This window comes from Miniopterus schreibersii, assembly GCF_964146895.1.
Source record: "Miniopterus schreibersii genome assembly, chromosome: 12".
In the NCBI taxonomy this organism is placed as follows: Eukaryota; Metazoa; Chordata; class Mammalia; order Chiroptera; family Miniopteridae; genus Miniopterus; species Miniopterus schreibersii.
This window is the reverse complement of record NC_138112.1, coordinates 73,873,902-73,894,427: the sequence shown is the minus strand read 5'-3', so window position 1 is coordinate 73,894,427 and position 20,526 is coordinate 73,873,902. Positions and strand designations below refer to the sequence as shown.

The following is a 20,526-nucleotide window of genomic DNA, read 5'->3' as shown; positions in this document are numbered from 1 at the left end:
CCCGCGGAGGAGGGTCCGGCTCAATCCTGCCCCGGGTGCACCGGGATCGTGCTCCCGTAGCGCACAGCCCCGCACCCCCTCACCGCCTACGTCCCCCAACTTGGGCAGGCCCTGCAGACTGCCGCTCGCCGTGTGGCCCAGCTAACAAACAAACGGTGCCCCACACTCCAACCAGAAGTTGCCATAGGGGTGTGAACTGAAGTCCCCCCCCACCCAAAGCACAACCGTGTACAAACTGGCTCCTTTCAGGACTCTCAAGAAGACGTGTTTTTTAACATTTTTTAAATGTTTTCAAGGTAACGCACAAACACCCTCTGTTCACAAGAAAGAACGGTGCAGAATACTTTAGGGCCCAACCAGCACCCCCACCCCTCTCCCGCCCCACCCGGCCCCCTCCCGTGAAGGTCCAGTGCTGGTCCCCGGAGCTCACCCCGCTGCAGGCCTTGACCTCGGCGGGCCCCGGGGGGCCGCCCCGCCCCCACGGCTGCGCCAACCCCGAGCTGTGGCGGAGTGGGGTTGGCCACCCTGCGCCCGACGCGCAGAGGCGCGAAGTAAAGGCGGATAAAGGAAAGCGGGGGCGGCGCCCCTCCAGGTATCCAGGCCTTCGCTTCCCTTGTTCTCGGGGGTCCTTCCCCACCACGCACCCGCCACACTTGCAGGCGGAGGGAAATCCCGCCCTGGGGACGACTCTCTCGGGCGCCCCACACCTTGGAAAGGTGGGCTCGAGTCTCCAGCACAGATCACCTGTGCAGGGGACAGACACCCGGCGCGTCTGCGCCCCACCCCCGGGCCCGACGGCGTCTCGCCTTCGCTCGGCCCGAAGGGCACCCACGCGGGTGCCGAGCTGCACCCCGCCCCTGCCCCTTCCCCCCTCCGAGCCAGTCTTCCATAGCAACCGTTGCTAAGGGGTGTGGCTAGCCCCCCGCAGAGCCTGGGTGGTTCCGCAACTCATGAATATTTGATTATTCAAATGAGGTTCTGCCCCTGTTGCCATGGCGCCCAGATCCCGCAACCCCGCGGCCGGAAGAACGACCCGGAATCGGAGAGAGCGCCAGGCGGCGGAGGGTGCCCAGGGCCGAGCCCGCAGGGCCGGGGCACTGGGGGGAGCCCTCAGGTGAGAGCCGAGCGCGCCTTTGGGTCCCGGCCTCAGGCTTCCCTATCTCCCTGGTGCCAGAGGGGAAGCTGAGGCCGAGGAGGGGCCGGAGGATTAAGCAGCAAAGCCAGTGGGGGACTCAGTGATGCCCCAGTTGTCACGTCTGGTCCCCTGGGGACCCTGCCTGCAACCCCTGACTGTGCTTTGAGAGGTTCTGGGTCCCTGAGATAGGAGGGGCCCCGAGCCCTGGCGCTGGGGGAGACGGAGGCAGGGAGCAGGCTCTGCGGGGGTCTCGGTGGAGGGGACTCAGCCAGGAGCAGACCCTGGCTTCAGAGCCTCTCCCCGACAGTGAAGGATGGCGCTGGGGGAACCCAGAGAGCCCCTAAGCCAGGCCCGGGCTGGCACTCGCCTGGGCTGTGGAGGCCCCAGGTTTCCAGCTTGGGGGCTCAGGGAGTGGCAGGGCAGGGTGGGAACAGGGCCAGGGGCTGTGCGGACAGGTTCGGGCCAGTGCACGAATGTGAGCGGGCAGTGTCTACACGGGAGCCAGTCTCCAACCCAGGCCTTGCTCCTTGGACCCCAAGATCTTTGGGCCCGACTGGACAGATCCTCTGGGCCTAGCTCAGGGCAGGGCCTGCAGCCAGATGCTCTCAGGCACAGAGGGGAGAGGGTGCTGGGCTCATCCCTTAGTGCTGTCTGCAGGCACCCCAGGAACAGAGCCTGGCTGGCCCATCGCCTCCCCATAGCCTGAGGCTCGCAGGGGTGGGCAGCGTCTTCCCAGGGGGCAGGGTGGTAGGGTCCTCCTACCAGGCTTAGGGCCCTTCACCAGCTGGAGAAAGGCAGAAAGCCCAGGGAACTTTTGGAAAGAAGTCCCGGCCAGAAACTCCATGAGACTTTGTGTGGGGCTCACCTGCATGGCCTCAACCTCCATGGGTCCTCCCCGAGCCGCTAGCTTTCCAGGTTAGGTCCCTGAGGCACAGGGGGCCTGTGCAGCTTGTCCCAGGGCCCAGCACTCCCACCGTCTGTCAAAACCCAGCGGGCCACTCCCAGGCAGAGGTGGGGGTCTGTGGACGTGATGAGGAGGATGAATCTTGAATGTGCACAAGGGGCTGGTTAGCGTGCATGGTGGTCTCATGAGTTCCTAGGGCCAGTACCTGAGAGCCCCTCTGTGCCCACTCTGGGCTGACAGGCAAGAGTTCTGCCCATGCAGAGCCCACCTGTCTTGGGGCAAGGTCCTCGCTCAACTCAGGGAGCTGGCCAGCCCTACTCTCTCTTGCAGGTGCCGCCTGGGGCCACATGCCACCCCCTTGCCCGGATGTTTGACCCACAGTGGGAAAAGGCCTCTGCCTCCAGGTGAGGGGGCTCAGTGGCACAGGGGTGGGGGGTGGGGGATATGCCTGAGACCCTGGTCCTGGGCTCCCCAGGCTCAGAGACCATCAGGTGGGGAAAGTGTAGCACAGGGCCTGAGGCGGCAGCTTGCTGCTGGTCACAGAGGGCAGTTCAGCAAACATGACCTGGAGCCAGCTCCCCTCACGTGGACCCTGAAGGAACACAGGGAGGGTGACCTGCCCAGGCAGGGAGTGTGAGCCAAGGCTGCGGGTGGAGACAGCAAGGCCCCCAGGCAGGCTGAGCCAGTGAGGACACCCCTGAGCCTTCTCTGGGCCCAGGGCTGTGTAGGACCCTGTCGAGGGCTGTGTGGATGAGCCCTCTGCCTGTCCTGGCAGGTTGGATGTGAATGGACCAGACCTGGGACAGGGCCCCTGGGCGTCCACCAAGCGTGGCCAGTGTCCAAGTGCGGGAGCTGAGTTGGCAGGGCCTGCATAACCCCTGCCCGCAGAGCAAGGACCCTGGCAGCCATGGGGAGAGCCATGGCAAGCGGCTGGTAGAGGAGTACCTGTCTCCTGCCCGGCTGGTAAGTGCAGTGGGGGGGGGGGGAGCGGCACTGGGGGCTCAGGCTGCAGGAGCCTGCAGCAGTGATGTTTGGGGCTAGTGTCCAGCCTGCCCTCTGTCCTGGCCCTGCTGACCCTTCCTGCTTGATGGATGTGTGCTTGGTGACATAGGTGTCCCCCAGGCATTCAGACCATGGGAGGGGCTGAGCTAGGTAGGAATTCCATAAGTATTTGCTGAGCACCCACTGTGCTCTGGGCTCTCAGGACCCCTCTGTGAGCACAAGAGGAGGCCTTTTGTCAAGCAGCAGATTTTCTGGTGGGAGACAGGGCGGCAAACCCTCCAGGTGCACAGCAGACAAGGTGCACAGTATGGGGAATAAATGAAACTATGAGTTGCTAGGGTCCCACTGGTCATCTCTGGAGCAGCTGATGAAGGCTTTGTCCCAAATCCGGGGGGGGGGCGAGTTTGCTGTTTTCCCTGACCCCACCCTTAGGCCAGCAGGTTCTATATAGCCTCTGACTGCAGGTCCCCATTGGGTGACCCCCTCTAGGGAGCCCTGCACCTCCCAGCATCCCCCACCTCCCTTCCTGGCCATGCTTCTTGTCCGCCATTGGCCTTGGTGAGGGGCAGACACTGCCACTGCCAGGCCCTCCATCACCCCACCCATGCTTACCCTGGGAGGGAAGAGGTTCATTGGAGACACTTGGGTGATGCACCCACCAACACACAGCCTGGCTGCCTGAGGTCCCTGCCTACCTTCCTGACCAATACTGCAGGTAGACAGGACATTTTCACCAGGCCCCTTCCCCATGCCTCCCGCTGGTTCTTCAGTGACACTTATGTGGCCCTCCAGCCATGCCTGCAGTGCCCACACCTTCCCAGTGCCCCTGTCCAGCATTCAGCTGTCATCGTGAGCTGTCACATCAGAATGGGCCCACCCAACAGCTCCTGTCCTTCTCAACCCCCCCCCTCCGGACAGCAGGAAAGGGTGGGACTGGGGTCCAGCCTGGCTACACCCAGGGAGCACCAGGAGCAGGGTCTGGCAGGGCAGTGACCCCCATGGCACCTTGGCTGGGCCTGGAGGTACACCTGGCCTTGTCACCTGCCCAGCACCACACACCAGGAACCTCTCACACCAGGCCAGGCTGGGACAGACCAAGGTGAGTCACTGGGAAGGAGTGACCACTGTCCAGTCCCAGGGCTGAAGCTCAGTTGGTTTCTGCAGCAGGCCCTGGCCCAGGTGGATGACCTCCGGCTGGTGAGCATGCTGGAGATGTGCGTTGATACCCGTGAACATAGCCTGGGGAACTTTGGTAAGAGCCCCTCACTGTCCACACCCACCACTGTCAAGGCCAGACCGCTCTTTAAGGGTCTGCTCACTCAGGCCCTGCCTGCCAGGCTCTGCTCTTTGGATCACTGCACCCCATGGGCCTACCCTGCACCCCACAGGCTCACTCTGTACCCAACAAGCCCATCCTGTACCCCACAGGCCTGCCCTGTACCCCTCAGGTCCATCTTATACCCCACTGGCCTGCCCTCTACCCCACTTGCCCACTCTGCATCCCACAGGCCTGCCCTGTACCTCACAGGCTCACCTTGTACCCCACAGACTCACCCTGTACCCCAAAGGCCTGCCTCATATGCACAGGCTCACCCTGCACTCACAGGCTCACCCCACACCCTACAGGCTCATCCCGCACCCCACAAGCCTGTCTTGCATTCCTCTTTCCAGGCATTGGGGTCTGTCTCACCGGGCCAGTGCCCTGTCGTTTGTCCGAGTCAGTAGCTCAGAACCTTTTCCTGGGGGCTTTGGGAAGTTCAGGGATACTGGCTGGGGGTCCTGTGCTCTGGTACCTAGTGCTATGAACTGATGGAGGTTATGGTCTGGGGGTACTTGGGGTGCCTATGGGCAGGCCTTGGGAGGTGGCTGGGGGCCGGACCCAAGCTTTGGCAGCCCCACCCGTGCCAGCTGGCTCCCCTCCTCCAGGCTAGCTCCTGGAGACCAGTGGCCTGGGGCTTCCAGTGTGGCCCTGTTGGTCAGGTGCGCCCTGCCCTGCCCTGCATGCTTCATTTGAGCCTGGCCCCAAAAGGAAACATTGTGCTGGGCCTCAGAGAAGCCATGAGGCAGCAGGACCAGAAGGGGCTGCAAGGGCACAGAGAGGCGAGAAGGTGAGTGAGTGGGTAGGTCGGCCTCTGACCTCCTCCCTGTGGCCCCACAGGGGTGCACCTGCCCAACCTCAGCCAATTGAAGCTGAATGACAGCCGCCTGGGCTCCGTGAGGTGAGTACGCCTCCTGCAGACCATAGGGGTGGGACAGGGTGTCCAGCCACACCTGGGGGAAGGGCCCTAAAGGGGTTGAAGGGAGAGCTCAGTCAGGGTGAAGTCTGTCCTGGGTGGCTGCCTGTGGAGAGGCTCCTCTCTGTCCTGCTGTCCGTCTGCCAGCCCTGCTGCACCTTTCCTGCCTGACTCATGTCACCCATCACCCACCGCTGACTGGTCAGAGGCACCTACTGAGGGTGACACTAGGGCCTGTGTTCAGGGTCAGGCCAGTCACACCAGGTTGTGTGGCTAACGAGGTCTCCAAGGACCCACTGACCTTTGACAAAGGGTCGCCAACCCGTGGGGGATCTCTGGCAGATGCTCCAACACCAAGCAAGACCTCAGGGTTTGGGGTGTACCTGCACCGGGGGGCTGGAGCTGGAGGTCGTGCTGGTGACCATCAGTGTGCCACAAGCTGAGCAGATGGTACAACCTCTCAGGACAGGCGAATGGTTTCTGTTTATCTCAGGGGGCTGCAGAGAACAAAGTTAAGGGAATATCAGACCTCGTTTTTGGTGTTTGAGAGCTCTGCTGGTTCTGTGCCCCAGGCAGAGGGGGGGCCCAGAGAGGTCAGGAGACAGAAAAGCCAGCCTGCCCATATGCAGGGCAGCAGCTAGCAGAGGGAGGGTAGCAAGGATGGCTCCAGGAGGTGGGGCAGATCTTGAAAGCACAGCTGGGCTGGAGGCAGGGTCGTAATTTGGGGAAACCATCCAAAAGAGAGGCCAGGAGACAGAAAGGGAGGGAGAGCACCCTGGGGTGGGCCTACTCACACACCCCCACTGCACTAGCAGCGTCAGCAGCAGCAGCGGGTTAGGCTGGGCTGAGCTGTCCAGCACAAGGGGGTCCCCCGCGGCCAGGCCTAGGCCCTCCAGGGGTTGGAGAAGGTACCTGCCCCGGACCAGGGGCTGCAGCATGGAGGGAAGGCAGGGAGCCCCTTCTTCAGCCTGGAGGATACCACGAGCCACACTCACACCTGCCATGCACCTGGAGACAGCCAGATGTGGGTGGTGGCTGGGCATGACTCATGGCACAGGGCCTTCATGGCCACAGACATGCCCTCCGCCCCAGAACAGCACTGACCACCCAACCCTGCCCTCTGCAGAGACCTGGGCACCTCTCTGGGACACTTGCAGGTACTGTGGCTGGCTCGCTGTGGCCTGACTGACCTGGATGGCATCGGCTCCTTCCTGGCCCTGAAGGTGGGTCTGCGGTGCCCTGGGCTGGGGAAGGCACCACACCAGGCCCTGGCTGAGGTTCCTGTACTGCCCCAGGAGCTGTACGTCTCCTACAACAACATCTCGGACCTCAGCCCGCTCTGCCTGCTTGAGCAGCTGGAGGTGCTAGACCTGGAGGGCAACAACTTAGAGGACCTGGGGCAGGTGCGCTACCTGCAGCTGTGCCCAAGGCTGGCCATGCTCACCCTGGAGGGCAACCTGGTGTGCCTACGGCCAAGCCCCTCCGACGAGGTGCGTGTGGTGGGCGCCCAGCCAGCTGTGTGCAAGGGATGGGGAGGCGCTCTGTGGCTTCGGCCTCTTGGCCCTCCCATGTCCTGGGGGCCATGTGCACCCTGTAGCTTGTTCACTGTGAACTGGAGGCCTGGCAGCTGCCAGTGCATCCTCCTGGCCAGGACCAAACCCCACAGGGCCACGTGTACAGGCCATGTGGAACCACGCGTGCTCTGTACAATTTCCACATAGAATCCTGTACACACACACACGCAGTCCCTGTCCAGAACCCGCAGGCCTGTGCACACTGCAGCTCACACCACCTGCCCTGCCGTCTGCTCCTCTGGCCAACTGGGCCAGAGCTCTGAGCTCAGGGCAGCTCCACAGGCCAGAGGGCACCAGTGGACCCTGACTGTGAACCTGGACAGTAAGATCACATGGGTGAGAGCCCAGGGTCCCCGAAGTCCCTGGTGCCCAAGAGTGATCCAGGCAGCCTAGCAGGTGGGGCAGCCTCACCAACCCCAGCTCCCCTGCCCCACCCCACAGTGGGTCTGGGGTAAGTCGCCCCAGGACACAGCTGGCCTGAAGGACCCACAGCCCCAGGCTTGCCACCCCTCTCTGCCCTGCAGGTGCCCCAGGGCTACAACTACAGGGCTGAGGTGAGAAAGCTCATCCCCCAGCTACAGGTACTGGACGAGATGCCAGCCACGCAGACAGGCCTGCCAGCCTCCTGGAAGCTGGACCAGGACTGGCTCATGGTGAAGGAGGCCATCAAGGAGGGCAGCATCCTGGATGGCCTGTTCCCCAAGCTGGGCACACCAGCTGCTCACCTGGCCTCTGGCAAAGGCTGCCCCAGGAGAGGTGCTCACCCCGTGCCCCACCCCAAGACAAAAGCTCTCTACCGCCGCCCCCCCCCCCCGGCCTCTCAGAGATGGGCAGCCTCCTCTAATATCCCTCCTCAGCCTCAACCACTCATCGCCACAGCACCACACACCTGCCCCCAGGCCAGGACACCTCCCTGTGAGCAGCACCTGGTGGGCCCCCCCATCCAAAGAGGAAAAGAAGGTCCAAAGCCTGGGCTCAGACACAGATGTTGAGTGGCGGGAGTCCCTGACTTGTGGACAGTCTTGGGGAGGCTCCTTGGTGACTGATTTTGACCTTCGACAGGTCATCCCCACTGGGATTCCATTAGAAGAATCAGCCCTGAGCTGCCCCTGCCTGAGCCCCAGTCACCGGCCCCCAGGCCTTGGCCCCTCTCCCTGCTGGTTCCCAGGGGACCGCTGCTGGAAGGTCTGCTTCCCAAGGACCCAGCGCCAGAGGACGATGCCAGCAACCTCACCCACGGTAACTGGCCCACCTTGGCAGGGAGCTGACCCTGGAGCCCCTCGACCCAATCCAGGCCCAGCCACACTTTCTTCTTCAGGCTCTGGCCAAGTCCTCTGCGGAAACCCCACCAAAGGCCTCCGGGAGCGGCAGCACAGGTGCCAGGTACGCCCCCGGCCCCTCCAGGGGGTGAAGGTGGGACCCCAGTGCTCACACAGTGCACCAGGATCCCAGGCTTCAGTCCCAACATGGACCAGTGTCCTGGGCTCTCCTCCAGAGTAGATAGCATTCTGGCCTGACCTTGCCCTGTGCCGTAGCCACTGCGGGGCCAGGGCCCCCCGCTCTCCCACGCCCTCCACAGCTGAATAAACCCTCCCAAGCCTGCTGTCCACCCAGTCCCCTCCAAGTCCATGCCCCCAAACCAGCCCTTTCCCTCCTCAGGCCTGGGTGCCCCCAGAGCAGCTGCCCCCACACAGGCCTGAAGACCTGGCCACCAGGGCCTCCACCCCAGGGCCTGACCCTGCAGACAGCCGTGACCTCTTGGCGTTAGCCGGATTTGGGGCATGGAGGGAGCTGCATCTGCGGTGGGTGCTTGTCCTGCACTGAGCCCTGCCCTGTGCATCCTGCCCGGTGGGGGGTCCTGGCTGGGGCTGCCCTGGCTGAGCAGTCACTGGTGCCCAGGATGGCCGGAGGAGCTGGTCACGGGGGCCTGAGGCCAGGGCACCATCCCAGAGTCACACTCACTTGAGATTGGCTCCATGGGGGGGGGGACAGAGCTGTAGCCTCTCCTCCTTCCCCCCCAGCCCCCTCCCCCATAGGCACCTGGATTCCAGGCAGAAAGGGGCAGAGACATCCTGGGGTCCACAGAGGGGCCCTGAAGAGCAAGAGGACAAGGCTGGGCCCATGGCCTTGCCCAGCTCCCCAAGCCCGACCCCAGGTACTGTGACAGACCCCACACACCCTGTTAGGGTAGGGCTCTCGCCTCACCGGGCTCTGAGCAGGACTGTGACCCAGAGGACCTCTCCTGGTGGTGGGGAGTGCACAACTGAGGGGAAAATCCCAAGTGGCCTTCCTCAGCCCTTGGGACCATGAGGCCACCGGGGCTGGACGAGAGACAAAAGGCACCCCAGCAAAGGGCCAGAGGTGGGAGCAGTGAGGGGCCATGATCAATGACCAGGACCGGCCCAGGGGCAGTTCTCAAGGAGCAGGGCAAGCTGCTGGCAGAGGGACAGAGCCCACCTGGTGGGCTGGAGACTGAGGCAGGGAGGAGCATTCATCCTGTGGACAAGGCCTGCACTGGGCTCACGCCACAGCATCAGGCCAGGTGAGGTCCTGCCGAAGAGACACTGGCTTTAGAGTGACAGTGGCTGAGTGGAGCAAACCCAGGGGCTGGGAAGCAGAGCCACCTCCCCTAGCACTGCCCAGGGAGGCTTCCTGCAGGGAAGGTCTAAACTGGCTGGTGGAAAAGCTGGGTAGCAACCCTGGGGAGGGAGTGTGGTAAGCAGGCCCAAGCTTGGCTGAATGACTCCCCATCTAGGGTACAGGGCCAAGCCTCTGCTTTTCCTGTGGGGAGGGGCCAGAGAGGGTGGATCCTGAGATCAGCTAGTCAAGAAGGGTCAAAGGCCAGCCACCTAGTGGAGGGGGGGGGAGGGAGAGAGCAGAAGGCAGGGGGGGCAGAAGGAGTGTCTGGAGTGGTGACAAACAGTGGAGACTCAGGGAAAAAGGGGTACCAGGACCCCCCATTCCAGGCTAGGTCCAGATGGGCACTAGGTGACCCTGGCCACACCTGCCCAGTCTGTCCTGAGGTGGGTCCGGGCACTGCTCTATAGTGGAGGTTTAGGATCTGGTCCAGGGCCACCAGCCTGTAAGCAGGCCCTTGGGGACACGACCCAGTGATCTCACCCAAAGCCAGAGCCCAGGCCTTGTGGCCTCTGCCTCCCTGGAGGTGGGTCCAGCTCAAGCAAAGGTCAGAGGTGATGATGACGAGGGGCCACAGCCTCCCTGGGAAGTACTGCCCTGAAGGAGTGAAGGGCTAAGGGAGGAGCCACAGTAGACACTGCAGCTCTGCCTGTGGTGACCCCACACCAAATGATTCCTTGGGGGCCCTTGTCTGATATGTTCTTTCCTTGTTTTCCAGGGCCTTCCAGGACCTTTGGCTATAACCTGCTCCCCTCTCCCCCCAAGGTCCCCATGCCACCTGATTCCAGCAGCAGCTCCTGGAGGTCCAAAGACCTGCAGTTCCGGGGGCGTCAGCTCAGAGCCCTGGGCCACCCGGGGCCTGGCTTGGGTCAGGGGCTGGCTGCAGTGGCTGCTCTGAGATCAGCCCTGGAGGTGGCCTCAGGCCCGAGCCCTCGAGCCCAAGGATGTCCAGGCCCAAAGCCAGCACCAGACCCAGCAGCCAGCCCACCAGCCCTGTGGTGCCTGCCACACCTGAACCCTATCACCCCAGCCCAATCCCACCCCTAGTGTAAACCCCAACCCACTGCCAACTGGCTGGGACTAAGGCCGAGGGGCCCCAGCTTGGTTGTGGAGCCTCGTGGAACCCAGAGCATCTGGGGGGAGTGGTTGGCGGTAGGAGGTGGGCCTGGCACAGGAGAGGCCCTTCTTGCTGGAGAGAAATAGGGCCCAGGCCTGCCCCGCTCCCCACTTCTTCCATGGGGCCTAGCCTTCCCAGGAGTGGACAGAGGGGCAGGCCTGGGACAGTCGGGGTGGGCGAGCCGGCCCTGCCCACCTCCTGGCAGCCCCGGGCCGCCTCTGGAGCAATGCGGGGGCGGGCGAGGCGTTCGCTCCAGCGGCCGGGCCTCCCAACCCCGGCGGGTCTGTAGGGCTTGGGGGCCAGTTCCCTCCTCTTGGGGCGGGGACCGGGAAACCAGGAGAATCATTTTCGACTCCCAGGTGTACAGAAATGCAGTTTACTTCGTAGGTGACGTTGGTTCAATAAATTATGCAGCTGGCACTGCCTGCCTCCCCTGACCCTCTCCCCGCACCCGCGCTGCCACCGCGGCGGCGGCGACGCCGCCCTAACCGGGCCCTACACCCGCCGGCACGGGGCCGCGGTGACGGGCGGGAGGCCGAGCAGGTGGAAACTGCGTCTTCTCCGGGCCATGCTCTGCACCGACAGCGCCACCATCGGGCAGCCCCGGTCCACGCTCTTGCGGCACACCTGCGGGACCCGGGGCCTGAGCGGCGCTCGGAGCGGGCGGGCGGGCGGGGCGGGGCGGGGGCGGGACGGGCGGGAGCGCGCCACCCCCCGCACCCCGCACGCGCGCGCTCACCCGGACCCGAGCCTCCTTCCTGGCCCCGCAGTCGTCCTTCCTGGCCCCGCAGTCCGCGAGGCCCAGCCGGTCCTCTGCATGGGGCAATTAGGGGGGCGCGTCGGGCCGGCCTCGCCCCCCTGCCGGCCCAGCCCGCCCTCCGCGCCCCCACGCACGCTCACGCGGGACGGCGGGCAGCAGCTCCCGGGGATCGGTCTCCACGCGCTCGGGCGGCTCTGGCGCCTCGAGCGGGCGCGTGGTCAGGCGCGGCAACAGGGCCCGCGTCCTGGTGGGGCGAGGGGGTCGTGAGGGCCCGAGCCCGCCCGCGAGGAAGGGGTGGTCCCGGCGGGGACGAGCCGGGGCAAGAGGAGCTCTGAGGGGCGTCCTGCGTAACCCGGGGTCCGGCCGGGAAGTGGGGGACGGTCCTGTCGGGGGGCTGGGGGGCGCTTTGGGGGAGCGGGATCTGGGGAGGAGGCAGAGAACGAGGGACCCGCGGTCCCCACCCCGGCCTCCGGCTCCGGGCCCGGGCCTCCCGCACCCGACCGTGGCGCGGGGCTCGGCGCGGGCTGCGCTGCTCGCGAGCGTTGGCCCCAGGCTGGGCCTCGGACAGCGGGAAGCGGTCGATGGACAGGTTGGTGTTGTCGTCGAAGAGCCTCGAAACGGTGGTCACGCCGCGCGGGGCCTGGTGCTTGCTGAACACCTGCGGGGCGAGGGGCGCGCGGTCACCCCTCCCCGCGGGGCCTCCCCAGCCTCCCGTCGGGACCGCACTGACCTCGCCCTTGGGGCTCAGGAGCAGGGTCACGAAGCTCAGGCCCGAGGACGAGGGCTGCCGCTTCCCGCCGCCGCCGGGCCCTTTGCCCCACACCTGGGGAGGGCGGGGGCGAGTGAGGGGCGCGGGGCGGGTGAGGGGCGCGGGGCGGGGCGCGCGGGGCAGGGCGCGCGGGGGGGTGAGGGGCGCGGGGCGGGGCGGGGCGCGCGGGGTGGGCGAGGGGCGCGGGGCGGGGCGCGCGGGGGGCGGGACGCGAGGGGGGCGGGACGCGAGGGGCGCGGGGCGCGGGGCCTACGGTGATGTGGTGCCGCGGCGCCAGCAGCGTGTGCGGCGGGAAGCGGTACACGCACACCGGGAAGCCTCCGTCGAGCTGCTGCAGCGTGAAGCCGCCCAGGTCGGCCGTCTCCTCCACGGACTGGTTGAGGAGGCGCACGAACCTCTCGCGAAGGCCCACGGCCACGATCTTCAGGCAGGAGCCCGTCCTGCTGGGGCGGAGCGGCTGGTGGGGCCCCGCCCGCCAGGAGACCCGCGCCTGCCCCCCCCGCACCCCCTCCTCTGAGCAGCACTCGGCTGAGCTGCGTCACTCCCGCACCTCCAAGGGCGCGCCGGCTGCCCGCGGTCCGAATCTGTACTGGACTCGTGCACCAGGAGGGACTTGCCCGGCTGGTCTGAGTGGGTTTCCCGGAGATCCGGAGAGAGTCCTGTTCGGGAGGGGGACCCCGTATGGAGCATCCTCTAGGGACATCTCCTGCGAGGCCAACTGGCCTGCAGCCCCTGGGTGTCCACATGGAAGACGAACAGTGCCAGGGACCAGATCTAGGGCAGGAGGGGTGGCTGGACCCTGGGGGCCGAGTGGAGCAGAGGGGTAGCTTGTAGTACTTGGAGGGGTTGAGCCAGAGTACAGAGGCCTCCAAGACCACCCCAATGCCCACAGATGAGGCCAGAGAAGTCCCAGGAGCCTCCCTCAGGGCTACAGTGAAGGCCAGGCAGTTGGGGGACCGCCTTTAGGGCATTGGGCAGAGATCACAGCCCTGCAGGGCAGAAGGAGCCAGGGAGACCCGCCCCATTCCACCTTCAGGCTCTGCCTTCGAGTCCCTGCTGAAGCTCCTGGCGCCCAACTCCATCTGCCGGAAGGAAATGTGGCTGGGCGCCTGGGGTGGGTGCCCTGTCACCTTCCGCAGGCCAAACCGCTCATCTGGCCAGCTGGAGTCAGAATCAACGCCCCCGGAGCTGCTGGTGCCCACGATGGGCAGGGTTGTCCACTCCACACTCTTGAAGTGATGTTTCACCTGCCGACTGCTCGGGTCTGAGACACATTTGTCAGGTGATGAGACCAGTGGGGATGGTGGGGGATGCCGGGGCCAGGAGTGCCTGCAGGCCACAGTCTGCTCACTGGCTGCTTGGCTACCCTGTTTCTGGACCCAGCCCTGCTCCCAGCTAGCCTCCCCAAGGGGGGCGTGGCACCCCAAGTTGTGGCCCAGGTCCCTAGGACCCAGCCTGGGAAAAGGGCCCATGGCAGGACAGAGATGGCCCAGGAACCCTTCCCTGTGCCCCTACCCTGTTCTAGAGATCAGGTAACTGACTTTTGCAAGGTTTGAGTGACTTGTCCAGGGACAGTAAGGGTGGAACTTGGACTCAGGTCCTCATCTGCCAAGGCAAGCCCTCCCAGCAAAGGCCCCTGGGGGAGTCCCTCCCTTCCCAGAGAAGTCACCTGTACCCCGACTTCGGCTTGATGTTGGTGAAGAGGTTGGGGTACCGATGGGCGACGGTGTTCCAGTCCACATCCTCCAGCCGGAAACCCTGCCCAGGAAGCAACAGGCATGTGGCCCTCCCCTCCCACAGAGCCATGAGTGCACGGCTCACCTCCTGAGCAGAGGAGGGGGGCCTTGCTCACCTCCTGAGCAGGGGGGGGCTCATCATTCTCAGAGGGGTCGCTGGGATCCATCAGGCTCTCTGCAGTCACCACCTGCAAGAGGGACAGGAGGCCAGCAGGCAGGGCACTTGTCCCCCCAAGACGTCTCTCCCCTTCGACCTCACCAGCACCTGGGGCATACACTTACTGAGTGTCAGATGGGCCAGACCCCAAGGCTTGTGGTTTCTCCCTATTTCAGGCCAATGTCAGAAGACAGCCTGAGCTGGACAGGCTTCCCAAGCAGGCCAGAGCCCCCCAGCAGAAGCACAAATCTGGATTGGGCATGCTGGCTGTCGGGGAAGTCCAAGGGGTGCTGGGGAGGGGATGAGAGGCAGGAGGGTGGCCCAGGGGCACAGGCTTACCTCCACACTGCCAGTGGATGACTTCAGCGTGCGGCCCAACCAGGAGGAGCTGGCCAACTGCAGGAGGCAGGACCTTTGGAAGGCCTCTAGCTGGGCCTCTACCTTCTTCAGCAAGGTTGTGGTCTCCACCAGCTGCTCCTCCAGGTGCACCTTCTCCTGCTCCAGGAGAGCCCGCAGGTGGGGTGGGGCCTTCTCTGACCTTGCCCCCCCCAAACCAACCTCTGCCCAACTCCCAGGTCCTCTCACCTGGTGGGCCTGTTCCTTTTGCTGTTTCAACTCCTGAGTTAGCTTCTGGACCTGGATCTGCAGGAGCTTTCCCTGATTGCGAGAGCTCCTGGGAGAAGGGGTGATCTCAGTGGCCCCCACTTCTGGGTCAGTAGCCAAGGAGGGGAGCAGGAGGGGTCCAAGGGTACAGAGTGCTGCTGGGCCAGGACAGTCAAGTCTGAGAGGCCTGGGTCTGGGCTGGGGTCCTGGTTGAGTTTGGCACCCACGGACATGTTCAAGCTTAGGGTCTAGGCAGGTCTACAGTATATCAACTCTCAGGCTTAGGGTGGGGAATTAGGGTCAGGTAAGGACTAGGGCTAGAGGCAAAGGTCAGGGTAAGGGTCAGGGCTGGGATCAGGTTGGATTCTTGGTCAGGCTCAGTGGTTGGGGTTGGGGTCAGACAGAAACCAGCAATTAGAGCCAGGCCAGGGCTAGGGTGGGCTGAGTGACTAGCTTTTTGCTGCTGACCTCTCGAATGGAAGCCCAGCCACCTCCTGCAGGACGTGGCAGTGCCGGGCATTCTGGTGCTTCTGGATGGCATACCGCAGAGCCTGGATCTCCAGTTCCTGCTGCCTCCACAGCAGCCGCAATGTGTGGGGATCCAGGGACTCGGGGGCCAGTCTGCAAAGCCAGCACCCCAGCTGTTTGATCAGGCCCTGCCCTCTGGCTGGCCTGGCTTGAGTGACTGACCACCTCTCCCTCCCCTCCTTACTGCAGGGTGACAGAGGCCACTTGCGTGGAGCTGGGCTTGGTGTCCTTTGGGCATGTGGGAGCCACCAGGTCTGCACGTGTGCCCTCTGGGGGCCTCGGGGGGCCACTGACCGCCTCTCTGTCCACCAGAGATGGGAGAGCCTCTTCCTTAGCTTTTCCAGCCTCATGGCAAGACTTGGGTGCCATTTTCGATGTTCTTGGAGGAGCTGAGAAGGGTGGTGGGGCTGTCTGCCCTGTATCCCATGTGTGGGCACTCCTGCGGGGCTCTCCTTACATGCCCGTGTACATGTGTGTATGTTTGACAGCCCCAGACAGCACCAGTGGGGCAGCTCTCCAAGGAGGCCAGTGTGTGTGTGTGTCTGTCTGTCTGTCTGTCTGTCTAGCTGTCTCTACTCCACAGGACACCAGACTGTGGGTCATGTGGGTGTCCACACCTGTGTGTTTCTGAGTAGAGAAGAGCAGCAGGTCACACCTCTAGACAACATGTCACCTGGGTTTCCAGACATTCTCTGTGGTCTCCTCACTATCACCCTTGCCCTCCAGGATCTGAGGTACCCACCCCCAGCCTACAGCAAGGGTCCCCAGAGGTGCTGGTCCTTTACCCACAATACCCATGTCCTCCCAGACCCAGGGCCCTACCTCCAACACTCACCTGAGGCCTGAAATCCAAGCAGGCCTGGGGAGAGAAAGGCCCTATAGCATTGCCATAGATACCAGCACCCAGAAAGGGAGGGGCTGTTTGTTACCAGGAGCCTCCAGGGAGACCCCAGACCATGGCCCTGAGTGAGCCCCAGGCCCCCCTCTCCCCCCTCCCCCCAGGGTTGGTCCAGCCTGAAGGAGCAGCTGTGAGAGGCTGAGCTGCTGTCCAACTAACCTCTGAAGGCTCAGGGTGCCACAGAGTGACCAGCAGAGCCTACCATGGTCATTGCTCAGCACAACAGCCCTGGCCACCCCCGGGGGAGGCTCCACAGTCCCTCCTCAGCCTGCACGTGGAGACTGATGGGTGGGTGTTGGACTGCTGTCCTGTGAGTGTCCACAAGCCGGCGGGTCCACATTCTTGAGAATTCGGACCTCACTGGGCAGAACTGACAGGAGGGGGAGAGGAAGGGTGGGCAGCCCTGGGCGGGGCGGGCTGGCTGAGCTCCACCCCGCCTGAGTGCCCTCCACAGTCCCTGCCCTCAGTGTCCAGTGCCCACCCGCCTAACCCCCGAGCCAGAAACCTCCCTTTTCCCTGCCCATCTCCACCCCGGGCCACTGCAGGGGCCCCTGGGGACATCCCCGTAACCATGATACCCAGGACAACTGTCCCCTCTGCCCTGGACACAGCGAGGCCCAGGCCTGACCCACAGGCAAGTGCCCTCCGCCTGGGCCCTCGGGCGGGGGGGAGGGGGGGGGGGCTCAGCCCAGGGCCCAGTCCGACTGGGGCAGGGCGGCTCTGAACGCCCCGGGCAGGGGCCCCGAGGCCCAGGGGCCGTGGCTGGGGCCGGCTTGGGTTCGACGGCGGGACAGCAAGACTGGCCGCGCCGAGGACGGGTCCGCAGCTGTGAAGGACACTGGCCCCCTGCGGAAGGGGAGGGGGGGGCCGAATGCGCCGCAGGCAAAGGGCCAGGGCCTTTGTCCCAGCAACTCGGGGTGGGCCCCGGTCCCCCAGGGCTGTTGGCCGGGTCAGGCCGCAGGGGCGGAGGGCGGCGGCCCCCCAGCTACCCCGGCCCCGTGTGTCCCGACGACCGTCGAGTGGGCCCCGAGGGCGAACAGGGCGGGGTTCCTCTGGGCGCTGGCGGGTTGCGGGGTCCCAGTCCGGTCCCCCTCCCTAGACGGGGGAGGCGTCCGACCGGGCGGCTCCTGCGGACGTGGGCCCGGGAATGGGACCAGACACCTGTCCGCGCCGCCGGGGGCCGCGGGCTCGGACGCCTTTCCGCGTAGTTCGCGGGCTTCGGGCGTGAGTGGCCCCGGGCTCCACCCGCCCCTCCGAGCCGCCAAGCCCCGCCCACACCTGGGCGCCGCCGGGGGCGGGGCGGGCGGGGAGCCAATGGGGAGAGGCGGAGCGCAGAGAAGGCGGCCAATGGGCGTGTGCACTAGGTGGGCGGGCGCGCCGGACAGCCAATCGGAGCGCGCGGGGCGGGGTTGGCGCTCGGGCTGCGGGCCAATGGGGGGCGGACGGGACGCTCCCGCGGCGCTGGAGGCTGCAGGTTGCCGCGGCGCCGGGCGCGGAAAGGAGTCGGTCGGAGGCTCGGAGGCCGGCGGGCGCCCAGGTGAGCAGCGCGGAGCCCGGGAGCGCCCGGAGTGCGGGCGGCGGCTCCGAGGGAGGCGCAGGGGCCGGGCGGCGCGCGGGGGCCACACCTGCGCCCTCCCGCGGCGGGGCGGCGGCCTGCGGGGCGAGCGCCGGGCTCGGCGGCAGTGGGAGGGGGCTGCCCGCGCCGCGCCGGGGGCGGGCGTCCGAGTCGCGGGAAAGGGTGCGTTCCCGTGGCAGCGGGCGCCGAGCCGGCGTGCGGACGCCCTTGGGTGACCGGGGACGGCGCCCCGCGGGGGGGCAGTGCCCTGGGCGCCAGGTGACTGGGGGGGCAGGAAGTCCCGCGTCTGGTTAATGATTCTCCTTGTTCCGGGAGCGGGGCGGGGCGAGGGGAGGCTGGGAAGTGGGGAAACCTCCAGCTCTCCGGGAGGGCAGACTGGTTCCCCGTTTGGGGGGCTGGTCTTGACTCCCCCCACCCCAGGAATGTGTGGCCCGCGGGTAGGGCTGGGCACAGGAGAGCGAGGCGGCTGCCCTGAACCAGTTCTGGGGTGAGGGGCAGGCGGGAGGAGCGAGAAAGGAGGGCCGGGCTGGGCTTGACACTGGCCTTCACCCGCAGGACAGGGACATGTTCTCTGGGCCTGTGGCCATGGAGCTGAAGGTGTGGGTGGATGGCATCCAGCGAGTGGTCTGTGGGGTCTCGGAGCAGACCACCTGTCAGGAAGTGGTCGTGGCACTAGCCCAAGCTATAGGTGAGTCCCCTCCGGCACAACAGGCCCCACGGGCGGACCTGGGGTGGGGCCTGGCCCTCTGGCCCCATCTTCCCCCAAGGAGGGTGGGCTGGTTGCTGATCCCCCTTTCCATCCCCTAGCTTCTCAATCTAGAGGACAAGGGGTGGGGGGACATAGGCTGACCCCTCTCCCCCACCCCAGGCCAGACGGGCCGTTTTGTGCTCGTGCAGCGTCTCAGGGAGAAGGAACGGCAGCTGCTGCCCCAGGAGTGTCCAGTGGGTGCCCAGGCTACCTGTGGACAGTTTGCCAGTGATGTCCAGTTTGTCCTGCGGCGGACAGGGCCCAGCCTCACTGGGAGGCCTTCCTCTGACAGCTGCCCACCCCCTGAGCGCTGCCCAATCCGTGCTAGCCTTCCCCCAAAGCCGAGACCAGCACTGGGCCGTGATCCCCACAAAGCACTGACCTTCAACCTGGGGAGCCCCAGGCTGGTCTCCAGCCCAGTGCTGCCTGAGCCTGTGGCCTCTGTAGCACCAATGCCAGGCTGCTGCGAAGACCTGCAGGACCTGGAGTGGAGGGTGCAGAGGAACGCAGCAGAGCTGGGCCAGGAGGCCTTCTGGGAGCAGGAGCTGCGGCGGGAGCAGGCACGGGAGCGTGAGGCGCAGGCCCGGCTGCAGGCACTGAGCGCTGCCACCGCTGAGCATGCTGCCCGCCTGCAGGCCCTGGATGCCCAGGCTCGTGCCCTGGAGGACAAGCTACATCTGGCCGCAGAGGCCCCTGGGCCCCCTTCACCTACAGCGTCTGCCACAGAACGCCTGCGCCAGGACCTGGCCGCCCAGGAGCGGTACAGTGCAGAGGTGCAAGGCAGCTTGGCCCTGGTGAGCAGGGCTCTAGAGGCTGCAGAGCACGCCCTGCAGGTGAGCTCCCGGGACTGGCACCCCTGACATGGCTGGATTTGGGGGTTGGTCTGGGGGTTAGACTAGGGAGAGCACCAGGTCTAGGCTGTGCCCACTGAGGGTCCTGTGTGCCCCAGGCCCAGGCCCAGGAGCTTGAGGAACTGAACCGGGAGCTGCGTCAGTGTAACCTGCAGCAGTTCATCCAGCAGACGGGGGCCGCCCCCGGCACACAGGTCAGCCAGAATGGTTCCAGGGAGAGGCTGGGTCGGTGAGGGACCCAAGCCCAGTCCCAAGCTGACCTGCTTTCCCCACAGGATCTCATGTCTCCAGCCAGAGGAAAGCCCCTCCCAGGAGCCCCCCGGAGTCCTGCCCTAGTGTCCAGTCTGAGCCCAGAGGGTATGTCTGTCTCCCCCACTCTGGGTGGGATGAGGTCCTCCTGTGGCCCCTCAGCCCCCCTCAGCCTGTGTCCTCTCCGTAGTTGGCCCCATGAGGCAGAACTGGAGGTAGCAGCACCTGCCTTGGAATGAATGTCCACTGCCAGCCCAGTCCGGGCTCTGACAACACAGCGAGGGCAGCCAGGGTCAGCCCATCCTGGGTGACAGAGGAAGAATCGGCGGTCATAGAGGAATCATGCCCCCATGCCATTGGAAGCCCTCAGGCCCTGTGCCCAGGACACAACACCTCGGAACTCTGGGGTCTCTGCTGCGGAGGCAGGGGGAAGCTGAGGACTCTCACCCTGGTGCTTGCCATGTCTGCCAAGCCCCTGGAGAAGCTTGGGTTATGGCCAGCTCAGAACTTGCTGGCCCCAAAGCCCACAGCTCTTTGTTGGTGACAGGAGATGAGTGGGTGCTGTTTTCAGTCTGTGGGTGTGTGCTTGTGTGTGGGAGGAATCCTTCAGTACCTTTATATTTGTGTGTGAGTGTGTGTGTGAGTGCTGCCCCCTTACCTCGACACTAAAACCTCAGTAAACTGCCTGCAGTGGCTTGCGTGTGTCCTGAGGCGGCACTAGACAGGGTGTATGGGTTCTAACACTTGAGACTCCACCCAGGGTCACTGGGGAGTATCCCGAGCTGCTGGGGGCTGTCCGCAGCCAGGGCTCCTGAGAAGGGGGTCCCCCAAGGTCAGTGCACACTTGGGTCCAAGGCTGGGGCTTCCACGCTGCCGTGCCTACCCACCCTAAGGGACCCTCTGCAGCCTGAGCCTGGTGTTGGGGAGTTGGACGGTCTAGAGCCCTGCCACAGGTATTATCTGACCCTCTCCTACCTGGCTTCTCTCCTCCGGCCTCTCCTCCTACCAACAGCAGGAACTGCCGCCCACTCTGGGGTGGCTCCTGGAT

At 65.3% G+C, this 20,526-nt stretch overlaps 3 protein-coding genes across 4 annotated transcripts; 2 read left to right on the top strand and 1 right to left on the bottom strand.

Moving 5' to 3' along the window:
* Window positions 1–12: 12 nt before the first annotated feature.
* LRRC56 (leucine rich repeat containing 56) lies at window positions 13–10,770 on the top strand. The gene is given in 15 exon segments (XM_081155448.1): window positions 13–592; window positions 976–1,114; window positions 2,370–2,443; window positions 2,815–3,002; window positions 4,206–4,293; window positions 5,200–5,260; window positions 6,402–6,498; window positions 6,571–6,765; window positions 7,374–7,605; window positions 7,912–8,088; window positions 8,168–8,232; window positions 8,509–8,651; window positions 8,871–9,004; window positions 10,205–10,479; window positions 10,481–10,770. Coding segments are annotated over 12 exon segments (1,665 nt in total). The 5' UTR covers window positions 13–592; window positions 976–1,114; window positions 2,370–2,443; window positions 2,815–2,825; the 3' UTR covers window positions 10,502–10,770.
* Window positions 10,771–11,098: 328 nt separating this feature from the next.
* LMNTD2 (lamin tail domain containing 2) lies at window positions 11,099–16,346 on the bottom strand (the record flags this gene model as incomplete). Its single annotated transcript, XM_081154925.1, has 14 exons — window positions 15,341–16,346; window positions 15,083–15,249; window positions 14,941–14,945; window positions 14,611–14,886; window positions 14,365–14,520; window positions 13,985–14,056; window positions 13,802–13,890; window positions 13,098–13,635; window positions 12,852–12,906; window positions 12,683–12,791; window positions 12,386–12,572; window positions 11,511–12,186; window positions 11,343–11,416; window positions 11,099–11,230 (listed from the first exon to the last, which is right to left on the bottom strand). Exons 1-14 carry the CDS (start codon window positions 15,523–15,525, stop codon window positions 11,099–11,101), a joined length of 2,721 nt encoding a protein of 906 aa, XP_081011051.1. The 5' UTR covers window positions 15,526–16,346.
* A 1,137-nt stretch (window positions 16,347–17,483) lies between these two features.
* Window positions 17,484–20,205, top strand: RASSF7 (Ras association domain family member 7). 2 transcript variants are annotated; one of them, XM_081152931.1, is made up of 6 exons: window positions 17,484–17,591; window positions 18,186–18,318; window positions 18,499–19,211; window positions 19,328–19,423; window positions 19,505–19,586; window positions 19,669–20,205. In XM_081152931.1, the coding sequence occupies exons 2-6, from the start codon at window positions 18,195–18,197 to the stop codon at window positions 19,695–19,697; spliced, it is 1,044 nt and encodes a 347-aa protein (XP_081009057.1). In that variant the 5' UTR covers window positions 17,484–17,591; window positions 18,186–18,194; the 3' UTR covers window positions 19,698–20,205. The 2 variants fall into 2 exon arrangements, with proteins under 2 accessions (XP_081009057.1, XP_081009056.1); XM_081152930.1 differs by lacking the exon at window positions 17,484–17,591 and adding an exon at window positions 17,958–18,067.
* Window positions 20,206–20,526: the final 321 nt, after the last annotated feature.